The sequence below is a fragment of the Anolis carolinensis genome, chromosome 6 (genome assembly GCF_035594765.1).
Source record: "Anolis carolinensis isolate JA03-04 chromosome 6, rAnoCar3.1.pri, whole genome shotgun sequence".
Classification (NCBI taxonomy): domain Eukaryota; kingdom Metazoa; phylum Chordata; class Lepidosauria; order Squamata; family Dactyloidae; genus Anolis; species Anolis carolinensis.
In genome coordinates, this window is record NC_085846.1 from 10661365 (window position 1) to 10675595 (window position 14231).

Below are 14231 nucleotides of genomic sequence, written 5' to 3' on the forward strand. Positions count from 1 at the left end.
GGAGAAGCAAGGGAAGCAGGTGAGAACAAAGAGGGCCTTCGGGATGGAAGGTGGGAGATAAATTGAGCTCACAATCAGGTAATACATCCAACTCTACATTTCGCCATTCCATCCCTTTCAATCAATGGGACTCTATATGGCGAGGGTGGAGCCACAGGTATAGGATGGGTGACATCTGGCTTGACAACAGCCCATGTGAAAGGGCCTTAGTAGACTGCAAGTCAACCATGAGCCAACAGTGTGATGAAGCAACTAAAAAAGCCAAAGTGATTCTATAGGAATATAGTGCCTACATCAGTGGTTCCCAACCTTTGGGCTTCCACGTGTTTTGGACTTCAGTGTTCCTCCCACAGTTCCTAACAGCTGGTAAACTGGCTGGGATTTCTGGAAGTTGAAGTCCAAAACACTCAAAGGCTGGGAACCACTGGCCTAGATCTAGGGAAGTTATAGTCCCTCCCACTGTATTCCGCTTTGGTCAGACCTCAACTGAAATAACCTCCTGCCCAGTTCTGGGCACCACAACTCAAGGAGATTGACAAGCTGGAAGGTGTCCAGAGAAGGACACCCACAATGATCAATTGTCTAGAAGCCAAGTCCTATGAGGAAAGGCTTAGGGAGCTTGGTACGTTAAGCTTAGAAAAAAGAAGGCTGAGAAGGAACATGATAGCCATGTTTAAACATTTAAAAGGTTGTCACATTGAGGAGGAAACAAACCTGTTTCTGCTGCTCTAGTACATGGAGCAATGGGTTCAAATTTCAGGGCAAGAGATTCCACCTAAACATTAGCAATGGTAAGAGCTGTTCAGCAGTTGAATATGCTGCCTCAGGGTGAGGTGGCATCTCCTTCTCCGGAGTTTTCAAGCAAAGGCTGCATGACCATCTGTTGGGAGTGCTTCGATCATATGTTTCTGCATGGCAGGGCATTGGACCGATTGGCCCTTATGATCTCTTCCAACTTTACGGTTCTATCTTTGATTCAGGCAGTTGTCAATCTCCCTGTTTTGCCCCCAATGGCTACTCACAGCACTCGATGGGCACCGAGGCCACTTGGATGGAGACCACCTTGCCATTCCCTTGCGGCACGTGGACCCGGAAGACCAGGCGCACCCGCGTGTTCTTGCGCCCAATGTCCGTCTCGCCCTTGCGCAGCTCAATGTCCGAATTCCGCAGCTTCAAGATCCCAGCACAGTCAATGCTGCAAAGGAAAGGCCAAAGGACTTGTCAAAAAAGGAAGAATAAAACTAGGAAGGAAGATTTTTCAAGCTAGATTTACGAGACTGAGGCTGCATCTACATGGCAGAATGAATGTAGTTTGGCACCACTTGAACTATCGTAACTCAATGCTATGGAATCACGGGAGATGCAGTTTTACAAGATCTTTAGCCTTCTCTTTCAAAGAGTGCTAGTGTCTCACCAAACTTCAATTCCCAGCAATCGATAGCAGAAAGCCATCATACTTGAAGTGGCATCAAACTGCATTCATTCTACAGTGTGGATGCACTCTGAGACAGGTGAACCTCCTTTCTTGCTATGAGAAAAGTTCTTAATCCCCTCCATTTTATTCTCTTACGAACATGTATATTTGGCTGTTATTACAGAATATTATCCTCTACTTTCATGATTCAGTTAGTATTTTCTCCCCTCCGTCCTTTCACCTTTATATCATTACACTATGTAACAAAAAATTGAAAAATCTGTTCCTGGTTTGAAAGTGTTCTTTCCTGTTTAATTGTGCGGTACTTACTTTGAAACCAGTTGTTATACTCCAGCAACTTTGTTTTTGTGGCTGCCACAAACTATGTTGAATTGGTTGAGATTCTATGAGAGATTTATTGAAAAACTATAGCAAAACGTGCTGCAGGATGTTCCGCAAAAATAAAATTTTTGCAGTTCAATAATTTTTTCCATATTTTTGTGATAGAACCAATTGGATAATGACATTTATAACTCAGGAACAATATTTTTGTGTTACATAGTGTTATCAAGCTCTCTTTACCACCCAGGTCAGAGGATATTTTACCTTCATACTGAATTAAAGGTGAAGGTGAAGGTTTTCCCCTGACATTAAGTCCAGACGTGTCTGACTCTGGGGGTTGGTGATGATCTCCATTTCTTTTTTTCTTTTTTTAAATTTTTTATTAGTTTTCTTAAAATACATCCATACATCAATACCTTCAATACTCTTATATTTCACTCTTAATTCATTGCATCAACTATATAAATATATATATCTTGTATGCTTTTATTTTCACCTCTGTGCCCCCCCCCCCCCCGAGCCATTTCAATTTACATTCTCTTTCTAAAATACAATTTCTTCTTGTGGAGGTAATTTCCCATCTACTTCTTTTAAACCCTTCTCAATAAATTTTCCCCAAACCTCATCAAAGTCATTTTCCTTCTATACCTAATTCTTAATCTACATGTTAACTTGTCATTTATTGCTAATTTCCATAGTTCTTTATAACATTCTTCTATTTGTATGTTTATTTCCAGTTCCTTTCCAGTTCCTTGCTATCAACAGCCTTGCTGCCATTAACATATTATTTATTGCATCCTTCTCTGTTTTTTTTTTCAAATTCTTGACATTATATAATAACAACAATGCAATACTTGCACTTTTTCCTATCTTCTTATCCATTATAGCATCTATTTCTCTAAATACTTTCCCCCAAAATATAGCTCATCTCCATTTCTAAGCTGAAGAGCTGGTGTTGTCCGTAGACACCTCCAAGGTCATGTGGCCAGCATGACTGCATGGAGGGCCGTTACCTTCCCACTGGAGCAGTACCTATTGATCTACTCACATTTGCATGTTTTTGAACTGCTAGGTTGGCAGAAGCTGGGGATAACAGCAGGAGCTCACCCCGCTCCCTGGATTCAAACTGGTGACCTTTTGGTCAGCAAGTTCAGCAGCTCAGCGGTTTAACCCGCTGTGCCACCGGGATCTTACTCCATACTGAATTAGTATTCTTTCAAGGATCCCTTAAACATGGAGGGTCTGGGAAATACATCTCCACCCTTTGTGTTTGCAAAAGAAGGACTCACTTTGCAGACATGTTGTTCTCTGGGAGCAGCGGCATCTCGAGGACTTTTGTGCCACTGATGATGGATTCGTAACTGGTGGTGGCCACCATCTTCCCCGTGATGCGGTGGACCTGGTAGAAAGCGTGCGGGCGCAGGTTGCGTTCATCTGCCGTGCCGATGAACATTTGCAGGGTGAGCGGCTTCTCATCGTAGCCTATAAACTTGGGTTGAGGGGGAAAAGATAACAATAAAAGTTCAGTCCTTCATATTTTAAAATCCCTTTGTTCCAACCAATCCTTCATATTCATATCTGTTCCAATCACAGCCTGATTCTCAAGTTTATGTGTACCATAATCACTTCTGTGCTTGGGGATTTCTTGTTTCAGATCTGCCCTTGTCATGCTGCCAATGCTGAGTGAGTTAATGCTACCAAACCCTTATAGACCAGAGCTTTGCAAGCATTTCATATTGATGACACACTTATTAGACATGCATCATTTGTGACACAGGGATTCAGTTTTACTAGCAAACTGGAGGTTAAACAAATCCCTTGTCAGTGATACATACATAAATTGGAATAATGAAATGTATGGGGTCACAACATAATTCACAAAAAGCTTTCATTTAGATTTCTAAAAATATATGATTTGTAAAGTAACGCTATGCATCACGATTTTTGTTCCTGAGCTATAAATGTCATTTCTTAATTGGTTTTATCTTAAAAACATGGAAAAGATTATTAAGCTGCAAAAACTTTGTTTTTGCAGGACATCCTGCAGCATATTTTGCTATAGTTTTTCAATGAATATCTCATAGAATCCCAACCAATCCAACCTAGTTTGTGGCAGCCAAAAAAACAAAGTTTCTGGAGTATAACAACTACTTTTAAAGTAAGTGCCACACAATTAAACAGGAAATAACATTTTCAAACCAGGAACCAGTGGCCGTGGTGGGACAACGAGTTAAACGCTTGTGCCAGCTGAACTGCTGACCTGAAGGTTGGTGATTCAAATTCAAAGGTTTGTGGTTCAAATCTATGAAACGGGGTGAGCTCCCATCTGTCAGCCCTAGCTTCCCATGCAGAGATATGAGAGAAGCCTCCCAGCAGGATGGTAACACATCCGGGCATCCCCTGGACAACATCTTTGTAGACAGCCCACACCAGAAGCGACTTGCAGTCGCTTTGCTTCTGACATGATAAAAAAATACCAGGAATGGAAAAATCTCTAAGTCTTCCAGCATGAGTTTATGGACAACCTTTGTTGAAAGCTGACCACAGAATCATATTAAAGGAGCTAGAGATTCCTAGACAGAACATATCGACAAAAAATAACAAACTTCACAAAAGTCAAACTCACAAATGCAGAGAGACAATTGCAGAGGGACAATTATATATATATATATATATATATATATATATATATATATATATATATATAGGAGCCCCCAGTGGGACAGTGTGTTAAAGCACTAAGCTGCTGAACTTGTGGATCAAAGGTCGTAGGTTCAAATTTGGGGAGCGGAGTAAGCTCCTGCTGTTAGCCACAGCTTCTGCCAACCTAGCAGTTTGAAAACATACACATATGAGTAGATCAATAGGTACCACTCCGGCAGGAAGGTAACGGTGCTCCATGCAGTCATGCCGGCCACATGACCTTGGAGGTGTCTACGGACAACACTGGCTCTTCAGTTTAGAAATGGAGATGAGCACCAACCCCAAGAGTTGGACATGACTGGACTTAATGTCAGGGGAAAACCTTTACCTACTTGTGTGTGTGTGTGTGTGTGTGTGTTACATTCCAAAATGTAATTATATAACACTGTATAGAATGAGACTCGAGCAGCCATCTAGAACCAAACCCAACAGAAAACAAGTGCCTACTTTACAGCCAATGCTCTACATTGGGCAAAAGGATGTTCAAACTCTTCCAATCACAGATAGAACTGGGACATTGTAAAGTTATCTTTTTTGGACTCTAATATTTTATTTATTTATTTATTTATTTATTTATTATTTAAACTTATATGCCGCCACTCCCCTAGGGCTCGGGGCAGCTTACAAGAAAGGCTAAAATCTAACAATTTAAAAACATCTTTAAAATATCTTTTTTTTAAAAAAAAATCTTAAAAACACTCCCCCAGAGCTCAGAGTGGCTTACAAAAACAAGCTAAAATCTAAGCAATTTAAAATGGGTATTACAGTTAATATGAGTATTACAGTTCTCAGAATCCCACCAGGTGGCTAGTATAGCCACTGAAATTACAATTCTGAGTATTCAAAAAAGTAACTCCTGAAAATACTAACTGGGGCATAACACAGACCTGAGTAAAAAAAAGGTTTAATTTGTAGGCATCCAAACTTCAAAGAAATTCTTAACTATAGGACATTTGTTTGCCCAAGGCCATAGGGCATCACAAAATGGTCATAAACACATAACAGTTTAGGAGAAAAGTTTGTTAGGCTGTGGTAAGTTGGATATTTCTTTTTTATTCTTGCAACTTGATTATCATCATTTCAGATCCTATTCAGTGCAATTCAGTTTAAGTCGGACTTCCTTGTGCTAATTCTCTGCTTGGGTTAATAAACCCTTTAGTAGCAAACTTGCAAATCGGATCTCCATTCTATGAAAGGGGTAGTTTTATAGCAGCGCCTCTCTTCCACCTCTACCACCTCTAACCAATCGCCCGCTTTGGCACTTGCCACTGCAGTGGGAGACATCCGCCGTTCGTTCGGTGGTCTTGCCGCAGGCGCTGTGCAGATGTTCTTAATAAGAAGCCAAGGTTTCCAGCTGCAGTCGATTTCAGCCTTAAAGGAAACACTCCCTTTTTACTTCTTCTGCTCCCTCCTTCTTTGGACCCATCTAAGCTGCCATATAGAAACTGCATTATACGGTCAGTGTAGACCAAGCATGGGCAAACTTTGGCCCTTCAAGTGTTTTGGACTTCAACTCCCACAATTCATAACAGCTGGTGGGCTGTTAGGATTGTGGGACTTGTAGTCCAAAACACCTGGAGGGCCAGAGTTTGCCCATGACTGGTATAGACTCATATAATGCAATTAAACCTCACTGAGTTTACACTGACCATATAATGGAGTTTTAAATGTGGTCTATGACATGCAAGATTGTCTTGCTATCTGAACAAATTTATGCCAACTTTTCAAAACATGGAAAAATGAGAACTTCAGGGGCAACAGTGGTTAGGAAACAGCTTGGAAAGACGCCAAGTTGTTGTATATACTCATGTATAAGTTGACCTCATGTATAAGTGATGGACTTTGACAATGACTCATGAATTAGTTAAGGGTAAATTTTGGAGCCAAGTTGTTGGGTTTTGATATGACCCATGGATAAGTTGAGGGTCATATGTGATGGAGTTTGATACAACCCACGGAAAGACACCAAGTTGTTGTATATGCTCAGGCATAAGTCAACTTCATATATAAATCGACCTCATGTATAAGTGATGGACTTTGACATTGACCCATGAATAAGTTAAAGGTAAGTTTTGGGGCCAAGTTGATGGGTTTTGATATGACTCATAGATAAGTTGAGGGGAGGTTTGGGATCCAATGTGATGGAGTTTGATACAACCCACGGAAAGACACCAAGTTGTTGTATATACTCATGTATACGTCGACCTCATGTATAAGTGCTGGACTTTGACAATGATCCATGGGTAAGTCAAGGGGAGGTTTTAGGAACAAAATTATGGACTTTGATATGACCCATGGATAAGTCAAGTATCATTCCACAGGGAGGGAATGCATTGGTGCTAGTTACCCTTGGACACCGCAACCATTTTCCTGCCCAGGTATTCAAAAAAGGCAGAAAGAGTAGAAGACAGTAGTCCTTCTTTTAGTTTCTTCTGGGATTGACTCTTGCCTTTCACAACTCTCCTCAGAGAAGGATATTCCCTTCTTGATAAAAGTTACAGCCCTCACACTGACCCATGGCTAACTTTCTAGACTTACACATGAGTACGCAAGGGTATATCCTCTAAGGAAAATGCTGGATCTGGGACACCCACCAAAGAAAAATAGAACTCGTCAAGAAAAAAAAGGCCCATGGGGAGGTATTTTCCTATATTCTCCCTTGCCAGACCAGCTTGTTATCCCTGTCTTTCACCACGAGTGACGCAGAGGGATGGATGCGGAGGAGACCAGCCCTGCGATTCTGGAATTAGAGCGTGGGAAAGGGCAGACCCAAGATCCCGGTTCCAGGGAAATGCGCTCGGGGAAGAGAAGACTGAAGCCTACACAAAATAAAAAGTTCAAAACAGGAGGGTGGGAATAAAAGCGAAAGGGGAGAAAGGTTTTTGGACTTGGGAAGAGATGTTTCTGGACTAGGAAGTCCGAAGACCCTGATTTAAAAAGACCACACATATAAAGATCACAAAAGGGTGCAACTATACTGTAGACTTAATGGAGTTTGACGAAACTTTAGTCGCCATGGCTCAGTGCTATGGAATTCTGGGATCTGTAGTTTGGTTAGGCACCAGCACTCTTTAGCAGAATAAGCTAAAGACTATCTGGCTACCAGTATAAAAAACTCCAAAATCAGGACAATAAATAAAGAACAACATTAAGAAAATAGGGAGATTCCAGACAGGAAACAAACAGGGCGAGCTAGCACTTCCTAACAAAGGATTCCCCGGCAGGGGAAGCAGCTAGGCTTTGAAGCTGCAAGGCTATTCAATGCTAATCAAGGTGGTCAATTGCAACATTCACACTTGCCTCAAACAAACAAGAGTTATTCTTCCCACCCTGGAGATTTCACAGATATATAAACCCCACTTGCCTAGTTTCCAACAGACCTCACAACCTCTGAGGATGCCTGCCATAGATGTGGGGGAAACGTCAGGAGATAATGCTTCTGGAACATGGCCATACAGCCCAGAAAACTCAAAGCAACCCAGTGATTCCGGCCATGAAAGCCTCTGACAACACATTAAGTTAAAGACATTGTACAACTACAACTCCAATGATTCCACAACAGTGAGCCATAGTAGATAAAGTGATATCAAACTGCATTAATTCTACATTTTAGATGCACCCTAATTGGGTTAAATTGAAAGCTGCAATAAACTGTAGGAGAGGTTTTGTTTAAGGGTTAACTGGCCACAGACCAAGTACCCCTGGTCCTTCTTCTCTTTCTGACAAGCAAACTCACTCTTTCCCATCTCCAACCAACCTTTGCACTTACTGAACCTAAATTTAGCGGGCATCTGTTTTGCAATTCATTATAAACAAAATCTGTTCCATTTGTTGTCTTATTTTCTTTCTGTTTCTGGCCTTCTTGCGTGTGCATGCAGTCAGGAAACACTTTGAAGTGGGAATAGTTCTCATTTTTTACATTACTGGATGGATGCTTTCAAAACTGTCCCACCCTGCCCATGAAAGGAAAATGAAAACAAAAAAAAATGGAGAAGGAAAATAAGAGGGGAAAGGTTCCCTTTTCCTTCTGGACTACCTTTGCAGAAAAATGTCCAATTAAATTACGGCATTTAAAAAGCCCTGTGGAGATATTGCCCTCGCGTCAACCTGTGATTTTCCCTTTAAAAAAAAAAGATGAGGCTGAGATTATGCAATATCCACAAAAACATTCTGCTCATGCTCAGAGGTACTTTTGGCCCACGACCAGGGTTTACATTCCACTCTCTGGCCACAAGGAGGCGCACCTGCCTAGTATGTAGTAAAATGAAGTTAAGGTCAATCCTGTCATTAATTATTGCCATTTCTGACTTATGGTAACCTTCTTGGCAAGGCTTGCTCAGGAGGAATTCCTCTGAGGCCGAGAGAGTGTGACTTGCCCAAGGTCACCCAATGGGTTTCCATACCTGAGTAGCAATTTGAACCCTGGTCTATCAAAGTTCTAGTCTAGTTCTACCGGCTGTTAGGACTTGTTGGAGTTGAAGTCCAAAACACCCGGAGGTCCAAAGTTAGCCCATGCCTGGTTTAACCCATTGCACCACCAGGCGCTCCCATCCATGTACTGACCATGACGGAGCTTGCATAGCTTCCTAAATAAGATACGATCCCTTTATGTTATTTAGGCCACGTTTATAGCCCAGCTCCAAAAAGTAAGATGCACAGTACACGGTTCTCTGAGACAGCGACTCATCCAAGGCTAGTATGACGACCTCATGGCCAAGTGACACTGTGAACCCAGTCCTCCCAGTCCAGCACTGCAACCACAGCACCACACAGGCCCTTATACCACCTCTTCTCCTCATACTGTTGTCCCTATTACCTTCACCACAGGATGTACTCCTGGTGCAGCCTTCACTGCTCCCCTACTGCCTTCCGTCTCGTAATGGGCTCGGTGGTGTTTTCCAGGCTGCACTTCGATCTTCAGCTCGTACTGCTCGTATTGACTGGGGAGGGGCCAGTCCAGGGGTGGGAGAGCAGAAGACCTGAAGGACATGCAAAGAGGACGTTTAGACACAGAATGTGATCTTGCTAAGCTTCCACCTACCATTGCCACCTAAAATGATATGATGCAAAGGGGCTCGTGCACCTTTAATAGCAATGGTGAAGGGGACAGGAATAGAAGACGTTGCTTTATATCCAAGACTGGACAAGTTATGTTTCTAAATATAATCTTCCAAAATGTTTTGTAGCAAAGTTGTTTCCAAGTTCTTCCTTGGACCTATTCAGGTCAATATTTAGATCGGCATGACCTCGCAGTCATTTCAGTTAGGAATCTTTCACACCACTTTGTACATGGGTCTTTGAATGGAATAGATCTTGCACACAAAACACCATCTTTTTTGTATAAAAATCTATACGTTTCTCTATTCCTTCGAATTAGGACTGCCAGACTGGAAATGCAGCCAGCTCTAGCACTTTTTAATGGTTGTGCAAAAGGGGGAGATTTCAGCAGGTGTTGCTGGTTACCTGGTTGCATGATAAACAACACCTGTTTTCTATATAACCATTAAAAGGACAGAAGCCAGGTCCGGTTTTCACTTTGGCAATCCAATCTGGAATATTTCAAGACATGAGAATCTTGGGAGGAAACTGAGCAAAAGTCTCACTGTTCTGTTATTCTTTCCAACAGGGTTTCCCAACTGTCAGGAAACCCGCTTTTTGAGTAGGTAATGGATAGTAGAGCATATTCTTTCCATTCCTACTGCTTAGCATTAAAAAATAGCCTTCTTTTTCCAAAATCTAAAATGGATTTCCTGTCATTTCCAATTTTCTTTTCTCTCTTCTATTTTTGGCAGTCTGTACAATTTCTGGATTGACAGGAAACTGGTCCCCAAAACCATTATGGTAGCTTGCCTTTAACTATTTGTTTATGTTTTGATTGATTGTTATAGTGTTTTATATGTTGACTGTAGTTTGACTTTGTACTGTATTTTAACATGTTGGAAGCCGCTTTGGGTCCTCATTGTGGGAGAAAAAGCGGTATATAAATTATTATTATTATTATTATTATTATTGTTATATTAAAAGTAACTAAATTGTTATTAGTTAAACCAAAAGTAGATAAACAATTATTTCTTATCCTAATAAAATAAAAATCATATGCTTTTGAAACACATGGTTACTCCTTATCTTTTAAAAAAACTCAGGTAAGTCAAGAATTTATTAGAGGTAACTTTCTACCTTATCAATCCTTAGTTGTATCTTTCTAGTTCTTTCATTACTGAGACATCTTGCTTGGAGGTGTCTTAATACGAACAGTATTAGGAATTAATTTATGTAATTATCTTACTGGGTTGCTGTGAGTTTTCCGGGCTGTATGGCCATGTTCCAGAAGCCTTCTCTCTCTACCTTCTGGAACATAGCCATACAGCCCGGAAAACTCACAGCAACCCAGTGATTCTGTCCATGAAAGCCTCCAACAACACAATTATCTTATTGGTATTATTGGCACTAAAAGTTAACTGACGTACTAGTATATGTTTAGTTCATTAAATCTTTTGTGCATTTTCAGCAAACTTTTAACTGAATTAACATATGACAATGACAGATATTGCTTTTGTTTTGTGAACTGCTCTTGGCACAGAGTATTTCCAAAGATGCAGCATTAAATAAACATATGCAAAATAGGGATGGCCCAAGGTATTTTGATGCCTGAGGCCAGGCAGCAAATGGGTCCATTCCCAGCCACCCATTCCAGAATTGCAAAGTACCAAAAACCTGTCACATGAAATAGACAATCCCACAAATACCTCTCAATTCCCTGGCACAAATAATGCATTAATAACAAATAAAATAGATAACAATTTGTTGCCTTTTTAAATGAAATTTGCTAATTGAGGGAGCTGCCTCACTCTACCTTATGGTAGGACTGGTCCTGCTTTTTACCTTTGCAGTATTGTCAATTATATTGGGCAATGTCCATTTCTAGAGATGAGACATAAGGAAGGCAAAAAACCACTTGCTATTAGCTCTCAAGCAAACCACATATGGGTTTATTTATTTATTTTATCGGAAGCGAACCAAGGGACAGTTGTAATGTATTTAAAAATACAAACAAAAGTTAAAAACTTGGCATTATACTAAATATCCTTTGACAAGTATCTGGCCACTTGGAGAGCCTCTGGTGTTGCTGTAAGAAGGTCCTCCATAGTGCATGTGGCAGGGCTCAGACTGCATTGGAATAGGTGGTCTGTGGTTTCCTCTTCTCCACATTTACATGTTGCTGACTCCACTTTGTGGCCCCATTTTGTAAGGTTGGCTCTGCGTCCCATGGCGCCAGTGCACAGTCTGTTCAGCACCTGCCAAGTTGCCCAGTCTTCTGTGTGTCTAGGAGTGAGTCTCTCTTCCGGCGTCAGCCACTGATTGAGGTTCTGGGTTTTACCCTGCCACTCTTGGACTCTTGCTTGCTGAGGTGTTCCTGCAAGTATCCCTGTAGATCTTAAAAAACTATTTCTTGATTTCAGGCGTTGGTGTGCTGGCTGATATCCAAACAGGGGATGGGCCGGAGATGTCACTGCCTTGGTCCTTTCATTATTGGCTGCTACTTCCCGACGGATGTCAGGTCGTGCAATGCCGGCTAAACAGTATAATTTCTCCAGTGGTGTAGGGCGTAGACATCCTGTGATAATGTGGCATGTCTCATCAAGAACCACAACCACTGTTTTAACATGGTGTGATGTGTTCCATATTGGGCATACATTCTCAGCAGCAGAGTAGCAAAATGCAAGGGCATCTGGTTGTGATCCCCAGGTTGTGCCAGTCAGCTTTCATATGACATAACGAAAACTGACATATGGGTAGAGCATCCCTTATTCCAAAAGTCAAAATACTACAAAATCCAAAATTGTCCACATGGATGGCTGAGATGGTGACACCTTCATTTTCAGACCATTCAGCATACACATATTTTGTTTAGTGCACAAAACTATTAAGAATATTGAGTATAAAATTAGCATCAGGCTATGTCTATAAAGTGTAAAATTAAATTCATGTTCAGACGTGGGTCCTGTCTCCAAGATATCTCATTATTTTGCAAGAAAATACTGCAAAATCAGAAAAATATCCCAAATACGGGCAGATCCCGAGCTACAAATATTTCATTGCTGAGAATGGGGGTGAGACAACCAAGGGAGAGAAATCTACCCCCAAGGAAGGGCAGTGTCACTCCTGAAAGTGTTCTCATGGGGAAAAGGTGTCTCCACTGAAGCTTTATCACCAATCCTTGTTTTCACAACAAGCTAAATTTTAAAAATTCAGAACCTCTCTTGTTTGTAACTTGGAGACTTCCTGTACTTCAGATAAAGGGTACTCAACCTGTATAACTCAATGCTTAGGAAAGTTTTTTAGACTCTAACTCCAGAATCCCTCAGCTTTGGCCACATTATCCAGGGGATTTGGGAACAATAGGCCAAATGGTTTTTCCAAGTCCTGTGTGTAATGAGCATACCCTGCAGCTATCTTTTCTTTTGCATTTTCCTAAATTGAATAGGTCTTAGTGTTTTGAAAAAGATTGTAGTGGGAGTAGTAAGTAGGACGTTGTCTGTGCCAGAAGGAGGCAGCGTTCCAAGGCTCCTCAAGAGCACTTTTCGGTGCCAAGCGTTGGCACAGGATGCTGCCAGAAGATAAGTTTCATTGGGGAGAAATGGTGCTGCAGACGACTCACAGCAGGGAAGCATTACAGCCTTTCACTGATGGTTCCCGCATCACTCGCAGCCAATGTCCGCTGACATTTAATTCTTCCCAGCCTATCCATGATTGGTGATCGAATGCCCCATTGCAAGGCTAGATTGTGTCCAAAGGCGGGTGAGGCCAATGAGAGATAGCTTTTCAAAAGTTATATAGTGCAGTAGCAAAGAACAATCAATCAAATCGCACCAGTGTAACTCATCTTTCTCTTGTGAAATTGCGAGAACACTTTCATAATGGAAAGAAAATTACTCCCTTGGTCCATTCCTAGGCTCCATATCTCTTCCAAGCCTCAAACCATCACATATCTGGGAATTTTTTAATACTGTTTATATTTAATCCCGTTTTAATGTTTGTATATTTGCATATTTTAAATGGTTATGCTGATGCTTTTATGTTAAGCTGTTTTGAGTCCCTTTCAGGAGAGAAGGGTTGGCTGGTGACTGCTAGAAGAGCACTTTGGTTTTCTCAATATTTAATGAGTGGCCAAGCTTAAAGTTTATATTCGGGGGGGGGGGGGGATATGTCTTAGAACTGGAAAAATGGAGTGGTACTAAAATGAGTGTGTCTTACAATCAATAGCATCTCAGAATCAAATAAATATGGCATTTGTTTGGATGAGAATAGCTATGGTCTAGAACAGCAGTTCCCAAATTGTCTTAGATGGAACCATAGGGTCCTACAAAAGTACTGTAGGAATTCCACAAAAAAACCTTTTTAAAAATCTTTTTTTTAAGACCGTGAAGGCATATGAAGATCTTATTGAAATTAAAAACAAAACTGAATCTGTACACATGAATGATTATTGGGTAGGATTAATAGATGTCTATCTGATAGTAGCCGGAAAGGCTATCCAAGCAATGCTCCCCTTCATGTCCACCTATTGATTCAAATCAGATTTTTCATCTTATGCTTACACCAAAAAAAATTAAAAATAAATTGCATGCTGCCCAGAATTTACGTATTTAGCTATCAGGTATAAAGCCCAATTTGAAAACTATTTGAATTACAAAAATTAAACAATCCCATTCATCGCCTTGAGTGTCAATCCAGTATTTCCTTGTGCCAAAACAGTTTGTGGTTATATCCA

The 14231-nt window shown here is 41.0% G+C and overlaps 1 protein-coding gene across 2 annotated transcripts in view; it reads right to left on the bottom strand.

The window, feature by feature from the left end:
• Positions 1-14231, bottom strand: part of nfatc4 (nuclear factor of activated T cells 4) — a 43612-nt gene that overhangs the window by 8124 nt on the left and 21257 nt on the right. For both annotated transcript variants that reach the window (XM_003223849.4, XM_062984550.1), the window contains exons 3-5: positions 9276-9438; positions 3046-3245; positions 1023-1195 (exon numbers count right to left, since the gene is read on the bottom strand). In XM_003223849.4, the coding sequence (XP_003223897.1) occupies positions 1023-1195; positions 3046-3245; positions 9276-9438 (536 nt within the window). The remainder of the gene's footprint in view (positions 1-1022; positions 1196-3045; positions 3246-9275; positions 9439-14231) is intronic.